The sequence below is a fragment of the Oryx dammah genome, unplaced genomic scaffold (genome assembly GCF_014754425.2).
Source record: "Oryx dammah isolate SB20612 unplaced genomic scaffold, SCBI_Odam_1.1 HiC_scaffold_10, whole genome shotgun sequence".
NCBI lineage: Eukaryota > Metazoa > Chordata > Mammalia > Artiodactyla > Bovidae > Oryx > Oryx dammah.
Window position 1 is genome coordinate 70544746 of NW_024070194.1, and position 24253 is coordinate 70568998.

General features: G+C 45.2%; 1 protein-coding gene across 1 annotated transcript in view; it reads left to right on the top strand.

The window, feature by feature from the left end:
* Positions 1-1485: 1485 nt before the first annotated feature.
* Positions 1486-24253, top strand: part of ITIH5 (inter-alpha-trypsin inhibitor heavy chain 5) — an 86797-nt gene continuing 64029 nt past the window's right edge. Inside the window, exons 1-2 of the mRNA XM_040248244.1 lie at positions 1486-1686; positions 13986-14030. Of these exons, the coding sequence (XP_040104178.1) occupies positions 1597-1686; positions 13986-14030 (135 nt within the window). The 5' untranslated portion in view covers positions 1486-1596. The remainder of the gene's footprint in view (positions 1687-13985; positions 14031-24253) is intronic.

The window sequence follows — 24253 nt, forward strand, 5'->3', positions numbered from 1 at the left end:
GTCTTTTGAGTTAACCATTTCCCTGTTTTTGGCCACTGAGATGGATGCCAACTTATTACTCAGTGTATTGATTTAGAGGGAATTTTTACAGAGACATAAAAAATGTCTTAAGGTGAAAAATTCAGGAGATGCATGATGGTAAAAGTTGTATGATAATGTGAACGTACTTAGTGTCACCAAATTGTATAGGTAAATAGGGTTAAAACAGTACTTTTAATTTTATGTGATTTTTATCATGACAAGGAGAAGGCAATGGCAACCCACTCCAGTACTCTTGCCTGGAAAATCCCATGGATGAAGGAGTCTGGTAGGCTGCAGTCCATGGAGTCTCGAAGAGTCAGAAATGACTGAGCGACTTCACTTTCACGCATTAGAGAAGGAAATGGTGACCCTCTCCAGTGTTCTTGCCTGGAGAATTCCAGGGACGCCGGAGCCTGGTGGGCTGCCGTCTATGGGGTTGCAGAGTCGGACACGACTGAAACAACTTAGCAGCAGCAGTATCACGACCAAAAAAAAAAAAAAAATTTAAGTGTCTTTGAGGTGATTGCCTTTTCGGAAACAAGCAGCTCCAGATCACTGGGCGTCTGCCAGGTACAAAGATGGAGCCCAGACTCTAAAAGGTGGGTGGGTGAATGGTTGGCAGATTATTAATAATTCTTCCTATGACAGGACAGGAACATGACCAATACTCTGATATTGTATGTATAGTATGATAACAGTATGATAACTGTGTAACAGTGACATTCATTTTTATGATTAATAACCAAAAAAATCAGAAGTACAACGACGTGGTGCCAACTCTAGCTTTCTCCTTTCTGTTCCCTTATGCCAGAGCCATATAAAAGGGGACCACATTGCTGGTACTTTCCGCGTTAGACCACTTAGCATTCCCTCAACTGGGCTTTTAAGCATCAGTGCTGGATGTCAAGGGGAACGCACTATTTTCCCAGAAGAAGGTCTCCTGATGCCTTCAGGCGGCAGGTGTGGGAATGGTGGTGGTATATACCGGGTGGGAGGTGGTATGTATTGGAAGTGGGCGGGCGGTATACATGCAGCGCGGGAGAGAGGTCTGTATAGCAGGTGAAGGGGGCGGACTGTAGATGGAGGGGCAGGTTGGCCCTTACAGTGTCCTCCTGAGACAGGAATGGCGCGAGTTCACGAAGGAGCGGGAGAGGGGCATGCAGGTGGTAGCAGGCGCCCGCGGCGCAGGTTGGAGAAGGCGGGGGGGGGGCGGGGCGGGAGGGGGTTGCTGAAGGTACTGGCGGGAAGGCGGCGAGCGATGGGGGGCGAACCGTGCTCTCTGGGCTGGGGGCACCCGTTGTGGATGCAGCGGACCGGGGCGGGCCTCGCGGGAGCGAGGTGTCTGAACCGGCGAGGGGTGAGGAGCCGAGGCGGGGCGCCGGGGGCAGGGCAGGAGGGGGGCAGGGCAGGAGGGGCGCAGGGGCCGGAGGGGCGCGGGGGCGGGGGGGGAGAGAGGCAGGGGCGGGGCGGGGCGCGAGGCAGGGCCGCGCGCGTCTGCAGCCCAGAGCGCATCCCTGAGTCCCGCGCTGTATCCGCGGGTCCCGCAGCACCTTGGTGCAGCCGCCCGGCCTCACCATGCTCCCGCTGCTCGGGCTGTGCTTTGCGCTGCCGCTCTGCGCCGGGTTGCTGGAAGAGGCGAGGAGCTGGGGAGACACATCGGATCAAGTAAGTGAAGTTCTAGGGGTCCTCGGGCGGGCCCCGGGCGCCGGCTGCAGTCTCTTCCCACCGCCGTCTTCGGGCGCGTGGCTGCGGGCCAGGCTACAGGACGCGAGGGAGGGTGGGATCACCCCCATGTCCTGGCACATCGTCCCCCCTTCTCCTCTCCGTCCCCAGTCTTCTGCTTGGGAGCTTCCCAATCTACTGTTCCCTTGAGGAGAGAGTCCGGCTGACAAAGTTTGTTGCAGAATTGTGTCTGCACTTCAGAGTCTTGCGGAACCAAACCTCTTTGGCTCCTGTTACCTGCGCGGGTTTCTGCTGGTTTTGTTCATTTCTGAGCCAGAACCCTAAGTTAACTGCAAGGTTCTTTCAGATGCGCCTGTGGGGTAGAGTTTTGGCAGGTTGCTGTTGGCTTCCAGTTGTTCTAGAGAGAGAGCACGTCTAGGAAATGTTCTAAACTCGGGGAAGCCTCCGCTTTTCTCATCTGAAAACCGGGAGAACAGAGTTTTCATCTCTTATTGCTTTAGCGGCTTAAAGGTGGCCAAATGATGGGCGGAGGACGAAGAACCAAAGGGTCTCAGTTCCCCTGGTTAATATTCTGTGTATCTGTCAGGATTTTTTAAATGGCTTAACCTCACAAGTGAATGAAACCTGCAAATATGAACTCTCAATACAATCTCTTATGGATAGGAAGGCTCTTGAAAGAATATCAAACAGGTTCCCAAAAATATCAATGCATAGACCTTATAGGGAGAAGGGGCTCTATCCTGATTAACGTAGGCGGTGCATTTCTGCATCTCCTGGTGCTGTTTGCACAGATGTGTTTAAATTGTTTAGCTGAAAGCATGCTTTTGCAGGATGAGAAGAAGAGATAAGCAGGTATACTTTCTGACCCCTTTCCCAGAGCCTTGGTTTGAAGGCAGATCTGGAAAACAGAATCTGCCTAAACATCCCATGGTGACTTTCACATCAACTCTGCCTTAAGGATGTGCTTATCTACAAAATGGAACTAATCTTCTCTTGTAGGACTGCCATGAGGAATAACCCATAAAAATTCCAGGAGGTTGTATGGTGGAGGAGGAATGTGCAAGCTTGGCATCCAGAGAGTGAGGCTGGTCTCCCTCTTGCCCTTTACCGCGGTGTGGCCTGGACGAGCTCCCCTATGCCTCTCTGTGTCTCCCTTTCCTGTCCCTCACAGCAGGGCACACACCTACTCTTGAGCATACTTGTAAGGATCCAGCTGCTAGTTTGTGTAAAGGACCTCATATACTGTGGTATATGAAATGGCAGATGTTTTGGTTAAGGACGGGGGCTTGATGTCCGCTGCTGCTGCTAAGTCACTTCAGTCATGTCCGACTCTGTGCAACCCCATAGACGGCAGCCCACCAGGCTCCCCCGTCCCTGGGATTCTTCAGGCAAGAACACTGGAGTGGGTTGCCTTTTCCTTCTCCAATGCATGAAAGTGAAAAGTGAAAGTGAAGTCGCTCAGTCGTGTCCGACCCTCCACGACCCCATGGACTGCAGCCTTCCAGACTCCTCTGGCCATGGGATTTTCCAGGCAAGAGGACTGGAGTGGGGTGCCATTGCCTTCTCCGCTACCAGGGCTCAATTCCTGATTCAGGCGCTTTCAGCTCGGTGATGCTGAGCACAGTCCTGAGTGCTTCAATCTCCAATTTTGTACAAAGTGGGAAAGAACGGAGTAATGAGGGTTGGGTAGGTAATGCATCTAAAAGTGCTGGGGATGGTCGGCACTTGATATTGGCGCCGCTGAAGTGCTGAGGGAAGGAATTTAGGGTAAAGATCTGAAAACTTTTCAGGGGGCGGAGGGAGAAGATGTGGGAAGCACTGAAACAAAGATTCTGTTTATGAGCTAAGAGGAGGGATTAAAGCTCTGACATCTGCAAGTCCAAGTAGGCTTAACACTGAACTTCCCTGCTTATAAGAACACGGGTTTGGCCCATGTTAGTGATTTCTTGCTGTCGTCAGCCCAAGGCACCATTTATTCTTCTGGAAAATGACTAAATCAGGAAAAAACTCTGAATATAAAGTTTTGTGAAAAGTTGTGATTTTACTTTTTATCCCTACCCTCTTAAAAAAAAATTTTGTGTGTATAAGATGTAGGACTTGAGAGCACAGCCTCTAGAACCAGACTTCTGAGTTCGAATCCTGTCTCTGCGCTTATTGGAGAGTTAGTTCACATCTGTGTGAGTGCTAAGTCACGTCAGTCACGTCTGACTCTGCGACCCTATGGACCGTAGACCACCAGGCTTCTCAGTCTATGGGACTCTTCAGGTTTGCATAGTGGAGTGAGTTGCCATGCCCTCCGACCCAGGGATCGAACCTGTGCCTCTTGCATTGTCAGACAGTTCTTTATCACTAACGCTGCCTGGGAAGCCCTAATTCACATCTATGCGGCTCTATTTACCCATCTCGAGGATGGGGGTGACTAGATTACTTAATTAAAGGATTCTGAAGATCAATTAATATACTTTGAACAGTGCCTGGTAATGCAGTTAATGCTGTGGTCTCAATAATTATGGCCTTCAAAATTATATGTGAACCATTTTTTAAAATTTGTTTTTATTGAATTGTAGTTGAATTACAATACAGTTGTAGTTGTATCAGTTTCTGCTGTATAGCAAAGTGATTCAGTTATATATGTACATTCTTTTTTATTATATAATTTGATTGGATCACTGTACTGTGACTTATTTGTGTCTTAGTTTTGGTTTTTTTTTTTTAATCTTTTGGCCACACCATAAGGATCCTAGCTCCCCAACCAGGGGATTGAACCCACACCCCCTGCATTGGCAACACAGTCTTAACCTCTGGACTCCCAAGGAAGTCCCGTATTCTTCTTCCGTATTCTTTTCCATTATGGTTTGTCATAGGGTGTTGAATATAGTTCTCTGTGCTATACAGTAAGACCCGCTGTGTATGCATTCTGTAGCTAATAGTTGGCATCTGCTAACCTCAAACTCCCAATCCAACCCTCTCCCACCCCACTCCTCTTTGGCAACCATCAGTCTATTCTCTATGTCCCTGACTCTGTTGGTGTTTCATATAGACAGGTTCATTTGTCATATTTTAATTCCACATGTGGTATTTGGTGAACAGCTTTCAGAGCTTTCCAGGTGGCTCGATGGTCAAGAATCTGCCTGCCAAAGCAGGAGATGCGGGAGGCTCGGGTTCGATCCCTGAGTTGGGAAGGTCCCCTGGAGGAGGAAATGGTAGGAATGGCAACCTATCCCAGTATTCTTGCCTGGAGAATCCCATGGACAGAGGAGCCTGTTGAGCTACAGTCCATGGGATTGCAGAGTCAGACATGACTGAGCAACTGAGTGCAAACAATTTTTAGATGTCAGTGAACTTGTGAATTTTAATATACCTGAATTTGCCTGTTAGCCTGCACTGTAATTCCTATTACTTGTCTTTAACTGAAAATATTACTAATAGATGCTAGATTCAAGATGCTTCTTCCCCCACACGTCATCTATAAACAGTATTACCCATAGTGTAATAAACCCACTATCTGCAGTGGTTTTCAAACTTCATCTTGCACAAGGACACTCAGGGGCTCTTTAAGAATTCAGATCCCTGAGCCTTACTCCCATCAATTTCCATCCACTAGGTTTGGATGGGACCCCAATGGTCCCGATGTGGGCAATGCATGGACCACATTGAGACTGATACAGCTTTGAAAGCATCTTTCAGGAAATTAATATTAAAAAGCAAGTCTTGGTCTTCCCTGGTGACTCAGTGGTAAAGAATCCACCTGCTGATGCTGGAGATGAGGGTTCTACCCCTGATCTGGGAAGATCCCACATGCTTTGGGCCACAACTATTGAGCCTGTGCTCTACAGCCCGAAAGTTACAACTACTGAGCCCATGTTCTGAAACTAGTGAAGCCCACACTCCCTAGAGCCCATGCTCTACCACAAGGGAAGCCAACACAATGAGAAGCCTCGTACCACAACTAGAGTCGCCCCGCTTGCTGAAACTAGAGAAAGAAGCTTGTGCAGCAGTGAAGACCCGGCGCAACCATAAATAAATAATTTTTTTAAATTAACTGCATTTTTTTAGAAAGCAAATGTCTTATATAAAATCAGTCTGCTTTCAAATTGATATGCTTTCTTTAAATAAGGATGGAACTGCATTCCCATTATTGCAAAAACAGTTTTTAATTTACAGAGTAATAGTAGCTACCAGGTATTGAGTTTCACAGAGAGTTTTCTAGGAGCTCTATATAAAAATTATAAGAAGTAATAAAGTATATAGTTAACAACATTCCAAGTGGAACCAGGCTGCCTGGGTTCAAATCTGGATCCCACTGCCTACTGGCTGTGTGTACTTGGGCAAGTAACTTAACATCTCTGGTCTCTTTCATCATCTGGAATATAGCATGTTAATGGTTCCTACCTCATAGGCAGGGGTGGATCTAAATTTTTGAGAGGGGAATCAAGTTTACATAATTGGCAAAGTCTTCTTGACAAAATTCTGTGCTAAAATGAACAGTCATTTATTTTTTAAATTAATTAATTAATTTTAATTGGAGGCTAATTACTTTACAATATTGTAGTGGTTTTTGCCATCCACTGACATGAAGCAGACATGGGTGTACATGTGTCCCCCATCCTGAACCCCTTCCCACATCCCTCCCCATCCCATCCCTCAGGGTTGTCCCAGTGCACTGGCTTTGAGTGCCCTTGAACAGTTATTTAGAATGATAAATCACAACAAATGACACATTTTGACAGACTGACAAGCAACATAATGTTAGAATAACTGTTTTTTCTCAGACTTTTTTGGTAATTTATTTATTTATTTTCAGCTCCTCCAGGTCTTCACTGCTGCTCAGGCTTTTCTCTAGCTTGGTGCGAGGGCTTCTCACTGTGGTGGCTTCTCTTGCTGCAGAGCATGGGCTCCAGAGAACAGGCTCAGTAGTAGTGGCGAACCGGCTTAGTTGCCCTGTGGCATGTGGGATTTTCCTGGACCAGGGATCGATCCCTTGTCTCCTGCACTGGCTGGCGGATTCTTTAGTACTGAGCCACTAAGGGAGCCCAGTTTCATCATTGTTAAGGGACTGTGCAAGTGAGGGATCCTGACGCTTACCTTTCATCAGCTCCTAAGTAATAATAAACTATTAAATAAAAAATAATCAACCCACTCTGTCAGGTAAAGCACTTACATATAGTAACAGTCAGGTCTCATGAGCCATTTTTATTATTTATGAACAGCCTGGTTGAATCCCTACCACTGCAAGGAAAGCCTCAGCAAGCTTCCTTTCGAAGGAGAAGAACCTTGGAAATCCCCCCAGGGGGAGTGATGCGCCCAAGGGGACATTTCAGAGCCTGAATTAGAACCCAAGTGCCCTGAATGCCAAGCTGTGCTCTCAGTGACTCCTCCAAAGACTGCACCACTTTCATATTTCCAACTTAATGTGGTCTGTTTAAGGATGACTTTAACTTTTATCTCCTGGCACACAGATAGTGTTGAGCCCCTGCTTCCAGTAACACATTCATTGTGGTGATCTGTTTGTAAGTCCCTGAACTGAGCATTTCTGCACTTTTAACTTTTGTAATCTACCACTTTGCATTTGGGAAAACACAGAAAATCAAAACAATTTTTTTAAATTCTTTGAAAAATAAAGTCAAGGCAAGATCTTGTGAGCCCCAGACCACTCAATCAAAGCTCCTTTATGTGCACAGCTGTGATTGTTTCAGTGGCGTTGTAAGGCTGGATGGGGAAGAAGGATATTGTGGGAGAGATTCCAGAGACTGGCTCACTTCTGAACTAGCTGTGTCTGGTTTCTCTGGGGGTGGGACTGGGGAGAAGAGGGGGTAGTCCTAAGAGCTGAGCGATGAGTCCTGTGTGACCTTGTGTTCCTAACACGCACTCCCCCCAAATCCTGGATGCTCTAATGTAAAGGAGCCCTGCCCACATGCTGTCAGAGGTCCAGCTGGAAGTCCTGCAAGCTTTCTCTTTTTAATTTTTTATTGACTTTATTACCATATTGCTTCTGTTTTATATTTTGGTTTTTTGGCAATGAGGCACATGGGATCTCAGCTCCCCAACCAGGGATTGAACCCACACCTCCTGCATCAGAGGTCTTAACTCCTGGACCACCAGGGAAGTCCCCTGCAAGCTTTCAGTTATCTAAGGAACAGATGGTCGGTTTAGGAAGATGGAGCCATCGGATGGAGACCTGAGCTTTTTTTTTGTTTCCTGCTGGGAGGGTCCCTGACTTCTTCATTATCTTCCCCCAAGCCAGGTCCATGTCCCTTGTTTCACACAGATTGAAAGCAACAGGGTGATTCACCTAAGGCTGGTTGGTTTGGGTTTTGTTACTGTTTTCCTGGCTGCCTGGAAATTGTTTGAAATTTCAACCCACCCAACCCCAGATGAAGTTTCTTCTCCCATTGCTGAGGTTATGGGTAGCCCACATGGCGCATGGCACGTAGCTGAACAATGTGCAGCCCCATTTCTCCGAAAGAAAACTTTTGTGCCAGTGATAGAGAATTCCCAGAATGAGGCTCTTCGAAGACTGAGTGTCCTCAGCCCTGATGGGTGGCATCTCCCGTGCCGTCCAGCCTGTCACCCTGGGGTCGGTGTCAGGTCCTGGCCAGGTCTCTGAGGCAGCTGAGTTCCTGGTCTTGGCTTCAGAATGTCCTCGGGAGATGCAGGCCAACGGGCAGATAAATTCCTGGCACAGAGCCGACCAGGAGCTCATGCCTTCAGCCATCTGATGGTGTGTGGCTGAGACTGGCCTCCGTGCAACCACTCCTGGCTCTGATGGAACCTAGGGCGACAGAGATGGTGGCAGAGCTCAGAAGGAATGAGGGCTTGAATCCGGCCTTTCCGTCTCTCGTTCAGTGGACCCAGGTCATGAAAGCACCCATCCCTAAAGGGAACGTGTGTACTGTGTGTATTTCGAATACCCCTCGCTCCTCTCCTCCCTTCCCACGCTCTTCCCCATCTGTGGACTTTCTGGAATGCTTTCTCTTCCCTCCTGATCCTGATCCAACTCTGTGATTGATCCTGGGGGGAAAATACCATCTCTTTTACCCAGATGATGAACATTAAGCTGTTTTTCACCTGTAGTTGGACCGTCTGATGGTGGGATCGATGGGGATTCCAGTCCCCCAGCTCTGATTGCTACATTCTTGGTGCAAAGGCAGTCTTCAGCCACCCGTGCATGTTCTGGTGGTAAATGCTGCTTGGTCCATGTGAGTTGAAGAGGCAGATAATGAGTGATTTCTCAGCATGGTTCTCACGTTGAACCTGATTCTCTTTAAATTTGTCTTCCCCCTTTATTCCACTCCAACCAACATCCTACACACCGACTTCAAGCCATCCCTCCATCGTAGAGCCTCTCGTGGTCACTCGAGAGTGTAGTGAACTCTTCTTTTTTTTTCCCATTTTCTTTGTAACTTATAAAAATTACCTCATCTGGTAAGTTTTCCTGAGTGTATTTTCTTTGACGTTAGGTAGTATGGTCGGTCCTGCATGGCAAAGATTGTGACTGATACTTCTTATTAAATACTGTGGTCTGCACATCTGTTCTGGCGCTGGAGAAGTAAGCTCAGCTTGGAAGGAGTAGAAATTCCTATCTGAGCCATCTCATAAGTCTGTGATTTGGGGCCCATGCTCTGAGGTTATTTATTATTCAGAACACTCCTTGCCTTTAAGCTGGATTCGGTTACCTGTCCTTAACCCCCACTTCCAGGTTCTTATAGGGGAACAGGAAAGCTCTCAAACAATAAAAGGGGTCAGGAATTCCTAACTAACAACAATGAAGATGACATTACTGTCATTTCCACTGCTAATCCTAGCTGGCACCAGGAGTCTCTGTGCACCAGGAAGTTTTGATTCTGGTTTGGTCTGTGTCTAAATCTGGACTCAAGTGTTGCCATGGTGATCCCCTGAGATATCAGATAGCCACCTCAAAAATGAAAAACCAACTTCTCTTGTTCTCCTGAATACTTGTTTATTTTCTTGGAAAACCTATTCTTCAAAGGAGGAGACTTCAAAGAGAATATTTTAGATCAACCAGAGAACATAATACCTGAGCAGGGCCAGGCTTCCCTTCTGACCATGATTAGTTATTTTAAGTGGCCCCCAGCCGATTCCACAATTTTAGGAAGGGAGAGGCCTGAGACGAACCTGCAGAACTGGTGGACACCTTGCCCAGGACACTGATTCTGGTTTCCTTCGGACCATTCAAATCATTCCATCTTATTTTAGAAGTAGAAAGCAGCAGCCTCCTAGTGACTGGTTCTCATTTGGCGTCAGAGCATATGTCAACTGAAATCCTATACTAATTCTTCCTATTCCATGTTCTGTAGAATAGGAGACTCTACAATGGCTTACAATTGTAATTTACAGTAGCACATATCTATTTTCAGAAGGGATCAGAAGAGGATCATGATTAAACCAGTTTTTTAGTTTACAGAATGGAAATATCTTTATTGTTTTTTCTGTTTGCAAGTGATACAAAACTAAGGTACTACAGAAGAGTTTAAAGAAAAAAATTCAGACATCCAGAGGTAATTGCCATTAAAATTTTGGGTGCATTCTGCACATACAGACACTTATACTTAAAAAATGAGGTCAGTAAAGATAGCATTTTGTTACCTGATTTAATCATTCAAAGTGTGTCTGACTGTATCAGTGAGGACAGGCCAGGCTGAAACTGGGGTAAGAACCCCCAAACTGCAATAATTTAAATGACAAACATTTCTTTTTTAAAAAACTTTTTGTTTTATATTGGAGTATAGCCGATTACGGAGAAGGCAATGGCACCCCACTCCAGTACTCTTGCCTGGAAAATCCCATGGGTGGAGGAGCCCGGTGGGCTGCAGTCCATGGGGTCGCGAAGAGTCAGACACAACTGAGCGACTTCACTTTGACTTTTCACTTTCATGTATTGGAGAAGGAAATGGCAACCCACTCCAGTGTTCTTACCTGGAGAATCCCAGGGACGGGGGAGCCTGGTGGGCTGCCCTCTATGGGGTCGCACAGAGTCAGACACGACTGAAGCGACTTAGCAGCAGCAGCAGCAGCAGCAGCATAGCCAATGAACAATGTTGTAATAGTTTCAGGTGGACAGCAAAGGGACTCAGCCATACATATACATGTATCTATCCTCCCCAAGAACCCCCTCCCATCCAGGCTGCCACATGACGTTGAGCAGAGTCCCCTGTGCTATACAGTAGGTCCTTGCTGGTTCTCCATTTTAAATACAGCAGTGTGTATATGTCCATCCCAGAGGCCCTAACCATCCCTTCTCTGCATCCTTCTCCCCACTACCTGGCAACCATAAATTAGATGAACATTTCTTTCTTGCTTGTATGACGTCCATCTTGGGGTGTCAGTGGAGCAAGTGAGACCTTAGGCTTGATGGAGCAGCAGCCTCTCAAATGTTACTACTTACTGTGCAGGTGAGAAAAGGCAGTTCTGGAGAATCTCATACCTTCCATCGAGTCCTTGGTGGAGAAGTGACAAGGCCACTTACATTCATAAGTTATTGGCCAGAACCAGTCATGTGGCTGTCTTCCCACCAAGGGCCAGGAAATGCAATCCTTCCAGCAGACAGCTAGAGAAATATTTAGTGAACAGCTCAGAAGTCCGGTAAAACTAACATTTGATGTAAATAAATATAGGCCCATACCATTATTTTTAATAGCTGTATTCTGATTAATCATTATATCATAATATATTTAACCAAACCACGTTTAAATAATATGTTAGGCTATTTCCAAGGATCAACAATTGTTTCAAAAGTTGCAAAGAAGTCTTTTCCTGCTTTCATTTTTTTTTGTATTGACACCCCCCCACCCCAAGTTGATACTTTTCTGAAAGTATGATTTCTAAATTAAAAGACATGCATACTGGTGGGAATGTAAAATGTTACAGCTACTTTGCAAACTGGTGTATCTATTTCTCAAAAGTTAAATTTACCATATGACCCAGGAATTCCACTTATGAAGGAAATAAACACAGAGACATCTATGTGAATATCCATGCAAGTTCCACAGTATAAATAATAGCCAAAAGGTGGAAATAACCTTAGAATTGACAACTGAGAAGTGGATAAACACAATGTGATGTATCCACACAATAGACTATTATTCAGACATAAAAAAGAATGAAGTGCTAATAAATACAAAAGATTATGCTAAGTGGAAAGGGCCAGTAAAAAATGACCACAATAGTACAATAGTATGATTCTATTTATTCGAAACACCCAGGATGAGTAAATCCATAGAGACAAAGTAGATTAACGGGTGCCTAGGGCCTTATTTAACTTATATGCAGAGTATATCATGAGAGACACTTGCCTGGAAGAAGCACAAGCTGGAATCAAGATTGCCGGGAGAAATATCAATAACCTCAGATATGCAGATGACACCATCCTTATGGCAGAAAGTGAAGAGGAACTAAAAAGCATCTCGATGAAAGTGAAAGAGGAGAGTGAAAAGGTTGGCTTAAAGCTCAACATTCAGAAGACGAAGATCATGGCATCTGGTCCCATCACTTCATGGGAAATAGATGGGAAAACAGTGGAAATAGTGTCAGACTCTGTTTTTGGGGGCTCCAAAATCACTGCAGATGGTGATTGCAGCCATGAAATTAAAAGACGCTTACTCCTTGGAAGAAAAGTTATGACCCACCTAGATAGCATATTCAAAAGCAGAGACATTACATTGCCTCCAAACGTCCGTCTAGTCAAGGCTATGGTTTTTCTTGTGGTCATGTATGGATGTGAGAGTTGGACTGTGAAGAAGTCTGAGCGCCAAAGAATTGATGCTTTTGAACTATGGTGTTGGAGAAGACTCTTGAGAGTCCCTTGGACTGCAAGGAGATCCAACCAGTCCATTCTAAAGGAGATCGGCCCTGGGTGTTCTTTGGAAGGAATGATGCTGAAGCTGAAGCTCCAGTACTTTGGCCACCTCATGTGAAGAATTGACTCATTGGAGGGGACTCTGATGCTGGGAGAGATTGGGGGCAGGACGAGAAGAGGATGAGATGGCTGGATGGCATCACGGACTCAATGGACGTGAGTTAGAGTGAACTTAAAGAGAGATGGTGATGGACAGGGAGGCCTGGCGTGCTGCAATTCATGGGGTCGCAAAGAGTCGGACACGACTGAGCGACTGAAGTGAACTGAAATGAACTGAGGGCCAGAGAAAAGCTGGGGTTTGGAAGTGACAGGTAAAGCAAGGTTTTTTGGGGGATAAAAATGTTCTAAATTGATTGTGGTGATGGTTTGCCCAGCTCTGTGAATATATTTTAAAAAATTGAATTGTGCACGTTAAAAGAGCGAATTTTATTGTTTGTAAGTTATACCTTACAAAGCTGTTAAAAAAGGTTTATGCAAAGTCTAAGCATATTTTCCAAGGTTTTGATCGACATTGTCATACTGCCCTCCAGGAAGGCCAACTTATTACTCACAGCAGTGGAGTCCACACTTCTGTTCTTTAAACAGTGATTTATCTTGAGAAATGGTTGGCAACCAGCTAGGATTTCTGCATGAGCCCGGAGGGGCTGGTTAATTATTAGATGATTTTAAAAACTAAGGATGCTATCACCTCCCCGTGCCCCTCCTCTGCCGGTGGGAAAGTATAGCAAATCATCCAGAAAAAACACAGTAAGAAAGTTCAAGGCAAGTTCAGTTTTGCCTTCAGAACTTCCTGGGGTTTTGACCGGAATGAATGAACCCGTCAGAGGCAAGCGGACATGTTTACTCATTGTAACAGACACAACAGCGAAGAATTGATTTTCAAGCCAAAATAAATGGAAACCAAATACAAATACTTTTTTTTTTAATAGATTTTTCTTTTGATGTGGACCATTTTTCAGGCCTTTGTTTAATTTGTAACAGTATTGTTTCTGATTTATGTTTTGCTTTTTTGGCTGCAAGGCATGTGGAACCCAGCTCCCCCACCCGGGATTGAACCCCAGCTCCCTACATTGGAAGGTGAAGTCTTGCCCACTGGATGGCCAGGGAAGTCCCTGAATACAGATATTCTAGTGAACTCTGTTCTGGTCATTTCATCTGCTCTCTTAACAGATGTAAGACCCCTCAGATGAGGAGGTGGTGTGATATTGTGGGTTAAGCAGCCAGCCAGGTCTGAGAAGCATGAATTCTAATCTTGTTCTGGGTGCTTCCTGGTTCAAAGTCAAAACTGCTTTTCAGGTGATGGATAACCCTTCTTGTGTCTTCATGGGCCTTAACCCTCTTCGTGTAACTAACTCACATGAGAATGACCTCACAATCGTATTTCATGTCTCTTTCTTCCTTCTAGGTTGGACTCAGGATCCCAAGGCAAGTCAGGCTGTTGCAAAGGCTGGTACGTATATTCACATAAATTCTCTTAAAAGTCTGTACCCTTCACGAGTCTGTGTATTTGGAACCAGGTAACAGCTATGCTCGCAGCTACTCCAAACCTTACAATTGCATGTAGAAGAAATTGAACGTGAAACAGCATAGCTTTTTAAAAAATGTTTATTATGATGATATTGTCATGTTCTCTTTTTTTTTTTTTTTGGCTTCACAACATGGGGGATCTTAGTTCTCCAACCAGGTATCAAACCCTCACCCCTTGCATTGGAAGCATGAGGTCTTATCCAGTCGACCACCACGAAGTCCCCAGCATAGGTTTTATAAACCTTTCTTTGATAAACTTTTTCTTTAAGTAGGTGTTTTTCTGAAAAGAGACCTGATTATTCCAGTAAAAGTATAAGGACGAAGTGTGAAATTTTCAAAGACCTTCTTAGAAAAAAGCTAACACCTAAGTGAACCTTTCCTTTTTTAAATAATGTTCTTACACAAGAAATAAAGATGGTGTTAGGAAGCAAACAGTGAAAGCAAGCAGAGGATTCCCACTTGTAGACTGAAGCTTCATGTGATAGAAGTTGGGCCAGGCTCTCGGTGTATGCTGCAAGCTCCCAGATGGAACTTGGGAAGACGTTCAGGATTCTAAGTGTTTATTTGAAATGACCTCAGTCCTTCCTTCCCACGGTGTGTACAGTGATGTATCCAAGTGTGGGGACACGCCTTCAGGCTCTGAGGCTACGGAATCCTCTGCACACCCTCAGGGATAAGCCATAAGCCCAAGCCGTTTACCGCCTGCTCCTGGCTGGTATCTGAATTCCTGCTGAATTGCTCATGACCAACGTCACAATCATTCCCACCTTTATTTGGACCGGGACTTTGTATTCTCCTCATTTTCTGCATGGCTTCCTCCTCCCCATCCACCCCCATCCTCCCAATCCTGCCGCCCCAACTTTATTACCCTCAGTCTTTTTCTGTTTTTCTGCATATTCACATAATCATAGACAGACATATGTGTAAGGTATAGTTCGGGCCGAGGAAGAAAAGAAGGAGAGACGACCTCAATGGAAGTAGGTTACTTTTATTCAGGCAAGGAGGGGCGACAGTCATCCTAACGACCAGGCTGAGCACCCAGAGGGATCAGGGAGGCTCCATATTTATAGGAAGGTTTGTGGAAGCAATAATGGAAACGTTAATCAGGCGGGATGTTTTGGGTATTGGTGGCTCAGATGGTAAAGCATCTGCCCGCAATGCAGGAGACCCGGGTTCGATCCCTGGGTTGGGAAGATCTCCTGGAGAAGGAAATGGCAACCCACTCCAGTACTCTTGCCTGGAGAATCCCATGGACAGAGGAGACTGGTAGGCTACAGTCCATGGGGTCGCAAAGAGTTGGACACAACTGAGCGACTTCACTTTCACTTTCACTTAGTTGAGATGGCATTTGTAGTTGGGCAGGGGTGATTAGTCTTCTGGGCAGGTGTAGGGGGTGAGAGGTTTCTGGACAGGGGGTGATAAGTCCCAGATAGATGCAACTGGCCTGGAGCATCAGGGCAGGACCTAAAGTTCAGTTTTGTTTTCTCCAAAGTTAGATGATTCAAAGGCCTTTGAGACTGTTGTTTTCTTTTCTAGGCCCAAAGACTCCTTCAATGTGTGAACATAAATGGGGGGGGGGGGCGCAACACCTACACACCTGGTACCTGGTTGGTTTGACCACAAGAGGGGTACTGAGTACTGAGGGGGTCGCCAACCTCTAGGATCTAATGTCTGATGATCTGAGGTGAAGCCGATATAATAATAATAGAAATAAACTGCACAGTAAATATAACGCACTTGAGTCATCCTGAAACCGTCCCTCAACCTCCTGGTCCATGGAAGACCTGTCTGCCATGAAACGGGTTCCTGGTGCCTAAAAGGTTGGAGACTGCTGCGGTATAGCACAGGGAACTCTACTCAATACTCTGTAATGACCTATATGGGAATCGAATCTAAAAAGCAGTGGATATATGTATGTGTATAACAGCAGAAACTAGCACATCGTTGTGAATCAACCATACTTCAGTTCAGTTCAGTCGCTCAGTCATGTCTGACTCTGTGACCCCATGGACTGCAGCACCCCAGGCTTCCCTGTCCATCACCAACTCCTGGAACTTGCTCAAACTCATGTTCATCAAGTCGGTGATGCCATCCAACCATCTTATCCTCTGTCGTCCCCTGCCTTCAATATTTCCCAGCATCAGGGTCTTTTCAAATGAGTCAGTTCTCCACATCAGGTGGCCAAAGTATTGGAGCTTCAGCATCAGTTCTTCCAATGAATATTCAGGACTCATTTCCTTTAGGATTGACTGGTTGGATCTCCTTGCAGTCCAAGGGACTCTCAAGAGTCTTCTCCAACACCACAGTTCAAAAGCATCAATTCTTCAGTAAAAATTCATTACAAAGGGAGGAGCCCTTGCTCCCAGCAAGACATAGATGCACATATTCATTCATTCAAGGATTTTGTTGAGTCCTCACTGTCTGCCCAGCACTGTTCAAGGCATTGGGAATCCAGCAATGGACAAACAGGCAAAAGACACTATCTTTCATAGAGCTTGAATTCTAAAGAGGGCAGAGATAGGCAAAGTCTATAAATAAATGGTTAAATGTGTTAGGAATGGAGAAGATAAGTACCACTGAGGGAAAAAAAAAAAACAGCAGAGGAAGGTGGAGACCCTTGTATACATTTTGAGATTTTTCATATTTGCTATCAGACAGTGGGACTATTTACAGCTGCTGTTCCCTGCATGCTGACCACAGGCCAGGTGTTTTCCTGAGTATCTCTTGTGTTCTAGCTCAGCCAAATACAGACACATTTTACAGACAAGAAAACAGTCACTTATCCAGCATTACACTTTCCATAAGAGGTGATCGAATAAGGGTTTTGAGTCCCAACAGCCTGGCTTCTGAGTTTGTGCTCATCACTGATACACCCAACTGCCTTCTCACCTGAATGTATTTCTTTCTTATTATTTTCACTCAACGGTGCCTCAGCTGGACTAAATCTGTCCCTTCTTCTAGGTGATTATAAATATACCATGTCGTTGGCACACCATAGTTTATCAAACATTCTACCATTGAGGTTTCAGTATGGTTTCAATTTTTTGTCCTCTGTATACGCTGCTGCAAAAACCTTTTTGCTTTTTCTAGTAAGTGGATGCTTTTACTTTCAGTAGGAGGGTTGCTGGATCAAAGTGCACATACATTTTTTTTTTAATGTGATAGATGTAGTCAGACTAGTTTTTGCATACTCCTAGTCCTTTCTGTCTTAATTCCATTCTATCCGCAATGATGACGATGCACATTTCTGCCAGCAACAGTGAAATTACTCTCTTTGGTTTGTCAGTCTCTGAAATATACAGTGATATCAGTCCTTCAGTGTGTATTCCCCTGACTCCTGAGTTTGGACTTTTCTCCATACAGAGTCGTTCCTCCATGAATTGTTTTACAGGTCCTGCAGCCATTTTTCAATTATGATTTCTTTTCAAATTTTTCTTGTTGCTTAGTCCCTAAGTCATGTCCAATTCTCTGCGACCGCACGCACTGCAGCCCACCAGGCTCCTCTGTCCATGGGATTTCCTAGATAAGAATACTGGAATGGGTTGCCATTTCCTTCTCCCAGGGGATCTTCTCGCCCAGGAATAGAACCCACGTCTCCTGCACTGGCAGGTGGATTCTTTATGGCTAACCCACCAGAGAAGCCCTCTTTTGTGATTTTTATCTCCTGATTGTCAGTATGGGCTTCCCAAGTGGCGTTAGTGGTAAAGAACCCGTCTGCCAGTGCAGGAGACAAAGAGAAATAGGTTCGATCCTGGGTTGGGAAGATTCTCTGGAGGAGGACATGGCAACTCATTCCAATATTCTTGCCTGAGAAATCCTAGGAAGGAGCCTAGCAGGCTACAGTCCATAGAGTCGCAAAGAGTCGGACATGACTGAAATGACTTAGCATGCACGCACTCACTTACTAGTATGTGGGAGATCTCTGTGTGTTTTGCATACTCAGTATTCTGAATTGGAAGAGTTCTTCCCTAAATCTGTCATTTGTCTATTAACTTTGTTTATGAAATATTTGTCATTATAAGGCAATGGCACCCCACTCCAGTACTCTTGCCTGGAAAATCCCGTGGATGGAGGAGCCTGGTAGGCTGCAGTCCATGCTAAGGGTCGGACACGACTGAGCGACTTCCCTTTCACTTTTCACTTTCATGCATTGGAGAAGGAAATGGCAACCCACTCCAGTGTTCTTGCCTGGAGAATCCCAGGGATGGGGGAGCCTGGTGGGCTGCCGTCTATGGGGTCGCACAGAGTCGGACACAACTGAAGTGACTTAGCATAGCATAAAGGCTTTAAGTTCCTGAGTATTAAGTTTATCTTTTCTTATTTTCATTCATAGTTACAAAGATTTTCTTGACCCTTTGACTGTTTTCATATAATCTCAGATTTTTCTCTAGAAATCTAGGAATGTTGAAAGCCTCTCTTTAACAAGTATCATATAAATTTGTTAATGTTGACTTCATTTACCCATCCAGACAGTACCAGAATGGTCTTTCCAGCATGGGTCTGGTGCATCACTCTCTTTTACAAATGTCTTCAGTGGCTTTGTGGCTTCCCTGGTTTGGCTCAGTGGTAAAGAAGCTGCCTGCCAATGCAGGAGACTTGGGTTTGATCCCCTGGGTCAGAAACATCCCTTGGAAGAGGAAATGACAACCCACTCCAGTATTCCTGCCTGGAAAATTCCATGGACGGAGGAGTCTGGCAGGCTACAGGCCATGGGCTCACAAAACAGTTTGACACGACTTAGTGACTAAAATGAAAGAAAAAATCAGTGACTTTGTATCACCTGTCAGATTAACTCTGAGGATGTCTAAGCCCACCCCCTACCCCACCCCCACTCCGTGATCTGGCTCCTGCCTGCCTCTGTAGCCTTAGTTTACCCAAAGTTTCCTTGTATTTCACGTTCTAGCTGTACCACACTAATCTGAACGTTCTCTACTCTGATTAATGAAGAGGATGTAGTGGCAACAGCTGAGATCTTCCTATCACTCCCAGCTCATGGACCCCTCCGGGACATGCTTTGATTTTATTCTGAATTAATTAGATACCCTTTTAAGGAAGCACTCTGCTATCACAGATACCAGCAGTGTTTACCTTTTGAAAAGCAGGAGTATTTTTTTGTCGGAGTCTCCCTGGTGCTCGACAACTACTGGCCTGGTTTTCCTAGAATAATTTGCTGTCCCGATGGCAGAGCCACGTCTTGGCATCCCCTTTGTAGCAGAGATTCTAAAATTTGCAGCTAAGATTTGTTTTGAGCGGATGTGGTGAGACACGCAGACACAGAAATGACCGTCACGAAGGAGGAGGTTTACACTCACAGGTCCCCGGGGACGAGCGGCATCCAGGGCCACGGAGAGAAGCACCAGGTCACTTGGGGCAGCAGGGTCAGAGGGGAGAGCATGGCCAGGAGCCTTTATTGGGGTTTTTGCAGGAAGGAATTGATGAGTCAGGTTAGGTGTGCCGAGTAACCATAGGACGGGGTCGTGGTTTAGTCACTCAGTTGTGTCCAACTCTTTGTGACCCCATGGACTGTAGGACTGGATAGCTGAAATAATCTTGGCAGGCTCTGGGCTACAGCATCTGACCATGGGGTGATTTGGGGCAGGGGGAATATTGGCTGGTGTGCAAAGGCTTGGCAAAGTTTGTGGCTGGGATGGGGGTGGTGCTGTTACTGAGTGGTTGTATCTTGAATCTGTGCTCACAGGGCAACGTTTGCTATCTCCAGGAATCAGCTGACCCTGGGAGGGGTGGAGCAACCTCTCCAAGGTCAAATCCCCAGATGCCGGAGCATCAAGAATATAGAAAATAATATGACAACGTAAAATTGATGTCCTGTGAATTAGGCACACAATCCCTACTCCTACCCCAGAAGACAAATGGAAAGGACATACAAAAGACCCACCCCACCCCTACTGCTACCAGCGTAACTCAATAACATACTCAGCAGAAACCTACCTCTTCTACTGTATTAAGTTTTTTTAAAAAAATATTTATTTATTTGGCTGTATTGGCACCTGGTATTTTTCATTGTAGTGTACCAGGCTCAGTTGCCCCTCGGCATGTGGGATCTTAGTTCCCTGACCAGGGATTGAACCCACATCCCCTGCATTGGAAGGTGGATTCTTAACCACTGGACCACCGGGGAAGTCCCTGTCTTATTAATCTTTAAAATTACACTCAGCCTAAACATTCACTTTTTTTCTTTAGAAGGTAATGTCAATATAGGGCTTCCCTGATGGCTAAGTGGTAAGAATCTGCCTGCAATGCAGGCAATGTGGGTTTGATCCCTGGGCCAGCAAGATCCCTTGGAGAAGGGGATGGCAACCCACTCCAGTATTCTTGCCTGGAGAATCCCATGGACAGAGGAGCCTAGTGGGCTATAGTCAATGGGGTCGCAAAGAGTCAGACACAACTTAGTGACTAAACAACAGCAACTCTATCAGTATACACAGCTAATAAAATGTAGTAACAAGCACTTTATAATCTATAAATATGACCTATATATTAATATTTGTATGCTGACTACAATCCCAGTTTTCAGTAATTTAATTTTTCTGTAGTATTTCTAAGTATTAAAACATTACTATTTTTCTTGGTGCTAACAAAAAGGGATATAGAAAAGAAAATACAGTCAGTTCAGCAGGTAGCATGGGGCTGGCACTGTTACTTCACTGAGAGCTAGTAATGTATGTATCTCCTTACTCCCAACATCTTGGTTCATCTTTAAATTTTTTTTTTTTTTTGGCCACAAAAAAGTGAATGAGTCCTCTATGTTTTTAAACGACTCACGTGGGCATGCAGGATCTTAGTCCCCCGATCAGGGACTGAACCCACATCCCCTGCACTGGAAGCTCAGAGTCTTAACCACCGGACCACCAGGAGAGTTCCATTATGGTTTATCTTAAAAGATTATAGAAATTTTTTTTTCTGAATATAGGGGATAATTGCCTGCTGTGTTTCCTCTCTAAACAAAGTGAAATATCACGCCATAGAATGTATTACTGTAAATAGGCAATTCAGAGCTGATGCACCCTCTGTCTACAGAGGGGCAGTTATTTCCCCAAGGTGGTAAATACAGTCCTCAGGGAGGTGCCGTGTCTGGAGGTCTTCTGCTTCATGTAATAGCAGCATGAACTTTTTCTAGATAAGAAGAAGCATTAAAAAAAGAAGCAGCAGCAGCATTGAGGTTTATTAATAGTTAAGATCTCTGGACTTGGGGCTTTCCTGGTGGCTCAGATGGTAAAGCGTCTGCCTGCAATGCTGGAGACCCAGATTCAATCTCTGGGCTGGGAAGATCCCTTGGAGAAGGAAATGGCAACCCAGTCCAGTATTCTTGCCTGCAGAATTCCATGGACAGAGGAGCCTGATGGGCTACAGTCCATGGGGTCGAAAAGAGTCAAAAACAGCTGAGCAACCTCAGTTTCCTCTCTGGACTTGGAGCCAGCCAACTGCCAAGCTCCATCAAGTGGGGGAGTAGATGAGGTGGTTTCTGAGGTTCTCTTCCACCTCTGAGATGATTTATTCTAGTGGTTGAGGAACAATTGTTAGCCCAGAATAAAACAGCAGGAGGATAATCCTCTGGGAAGTGGCCTGGCTTCTGGCAATACCCATGGCAGACACTCCCGGTCACCTTTCCAGTTGGCATCGTGGGTGATTCGGGATGTCTTCTGTGTGGCTTGATCTTAAACGGCTCACATGAGTCACACGGAAACCTCTGATCCCTGACTAATTAAGACCCTCCCTGCCTCAGAACACTTTTCCATCTGTTTAGCTTTTGTAGGGAAAAATAATGAAGAAATTATTATGTCGCAGGAAGGCTTGGTTTCTGCCCACATCCCTAAACAAAATACTGAGTCGAATACAAATATGGAAAGCATTTTGGATTTTTAAGCACTGTGCTTTGGCAGAGGTTGAGGCCACCGTTTATATCCTTTCTTCTACGACACATTTTTGTAAACCTCTGCCATTCCAGGTTCTGTGCTTGTCCTTGGGGTGGTTCATCTTACGATTTTATGTACCCTGCCAATATTCTTCACCCCACGCGCCCTCCTCTTAACTAAACTGCTCTGTTCTCATGCCAGGAGTGGGCTCTGGTTTATTCTTGTTTCTGTGTCTTTTATGTTTCTAGAATTTCGTTTTGTTCTCTTTCACTCCATCCAAATTCTATATCTCTTTAAAAAGCTTTTTCTTACTCCTACGGTCTTCACTGTTTTGCTCCTCCTTCTGGACTGTGGAAAGTCTTCTAACCGATAAATAAATACATATGCCTCCTAGTATCTTCCTGTGTTTTCTCCCTCTTTTTTTGCACTTTCTTCCCACCGCACCTTGAGAGAACAGGTTGTATGTTAATGTTTCTTCCCAATCCATCCTAGAATATAGAGTTGCACTTAACACTAAATGCTATTTATTACCATTTCCTGTTGGAGAGGATATATATTTTTCTTTAATTGGTCGAGATTCAGAAAACTCAGTTTTACAATTGGTTTTGATTTTGACTCCATGCTGAGAGCTGTTCCTGGGGAAAAAAAAAAAGTCATGAGCCCTCTTTTCCACGTGTTTGCAGTCCAAGAGGGGCACGGGAAGGGAGGGAAAGCTTTCGGGGATGGGGATACAGGAGTGCATAATTGATGTTAATAGATTTTCAGCAGACAGTGCCATCACGGCCAGACAAGGGGTGTTCGTGTCAATAACACAGCCTCCTGTGGGAAACCAGTAACAAGGCAGGCGCAGTAACACTAAAATAGTTTCTTGAAACTTTTCTCAGCCCGTCTCTTGGGGCCATGAGCCGTGAACTGTGCGTTGTCACATTTTAGTCGCAGTGAAATTCTAACTGATCATTATCTCATAAATGAGACCAAATCAGAGTGACATCAAAGATAGTCTCAAGGGTACCGAGTGTAGCCGATCTTTCATTACATCAGAAACAGTACAGGGCAGAGACCCTCTACAAAAGAAGCTCAGCTTTGTTCAGAATGCTAGAACTGTCCTCTCTGTTTATCAAAAACGTAAACTTAACAAGATTTTTTTCTATGTTAGTACTCAACTTTTGTGTAAAGAAGTGATAAATTGATAAGAAAAAAACTGGGGGGAAATGTCAGCGGATGACACCAGTGTAGAAAGCATTCAGCTCCCTGCTTTGTCTGGAGTGTTCGTGATTTGATGGGGTGATAACTCTGAGGGTCACAGGTAACTTTTAAATCAGCGTTGTACTTAGGATGTTTTGGCAGCTTTGTATTTTACTGGCTGTCTAACAGTGACCGCTGTGAAAGCCTTGACCAGCCAGCTTCTGCAGTCCTTTAACAGAAGAGGCAGGATTGGAGGTTAGGGACTCCCGATTCTTACGCTGGGTTTTGTTTAAAGTATCGTTAAGACTTTGACTTTACTTTTTAGAGCAGCTTCAGGTTTAAACCAAAGTTGAGAAAAAAGTGCAGATTTCCTATGTACTCCTCCCCTGATACAGGCATCACCTCTGCTATTGGCAACATCATTCTCTAGAGTGGGCCATTTTTAACCAAAGATGAACCTGTATTGGCCCATCATAATCACTCAAAGTTTATAGTTTACCTTAGGGTTCACTCTTGGTGGTGTACATTCTATGGGATTGAACACGTGTTTAATGACATGTATCCATCATTGGAGCTTCTCAACTGGCACTAGTGGTAAAGAACCCACTTGCCCATGCAGGAGACGAGGGACATGTAGGTTCGATCCCTGGGTTGGGAGGATCCCCTGGAGGAGGGCATGGCAACCCACTCTGGTATTCTTGTCTGGAGTATCCCATGGACAGAGGAGCCTGGCGGTCTACAGTCGACAGGGTCAAACAGAGTCGGACATGACTGAAACGACTTGGCATGCATCCATCATTATCATATCAAAGGAGAAGGGGGCGGCAGAGGATGAGATGGTCAGATAGCATCGCTGACTCATGGACATGAATTTGATATTCCCTCGTGGCTCAGATGGTAAAGAATCCACCTGCAATGAAGGAGACCAGGGTTCGATCCCTGGCTTGGGAAGATTCCCTGGAGAAGGGAGTGGCTCCCCATTCCAGTATTCTTGCCTGGAGAGTTCCATGGACAGAGGAGACTGGTGGGCTATAATCCACGGGGTCACAAAGAGTTGGGACATGACTTAGCAACTAAACAACAACAA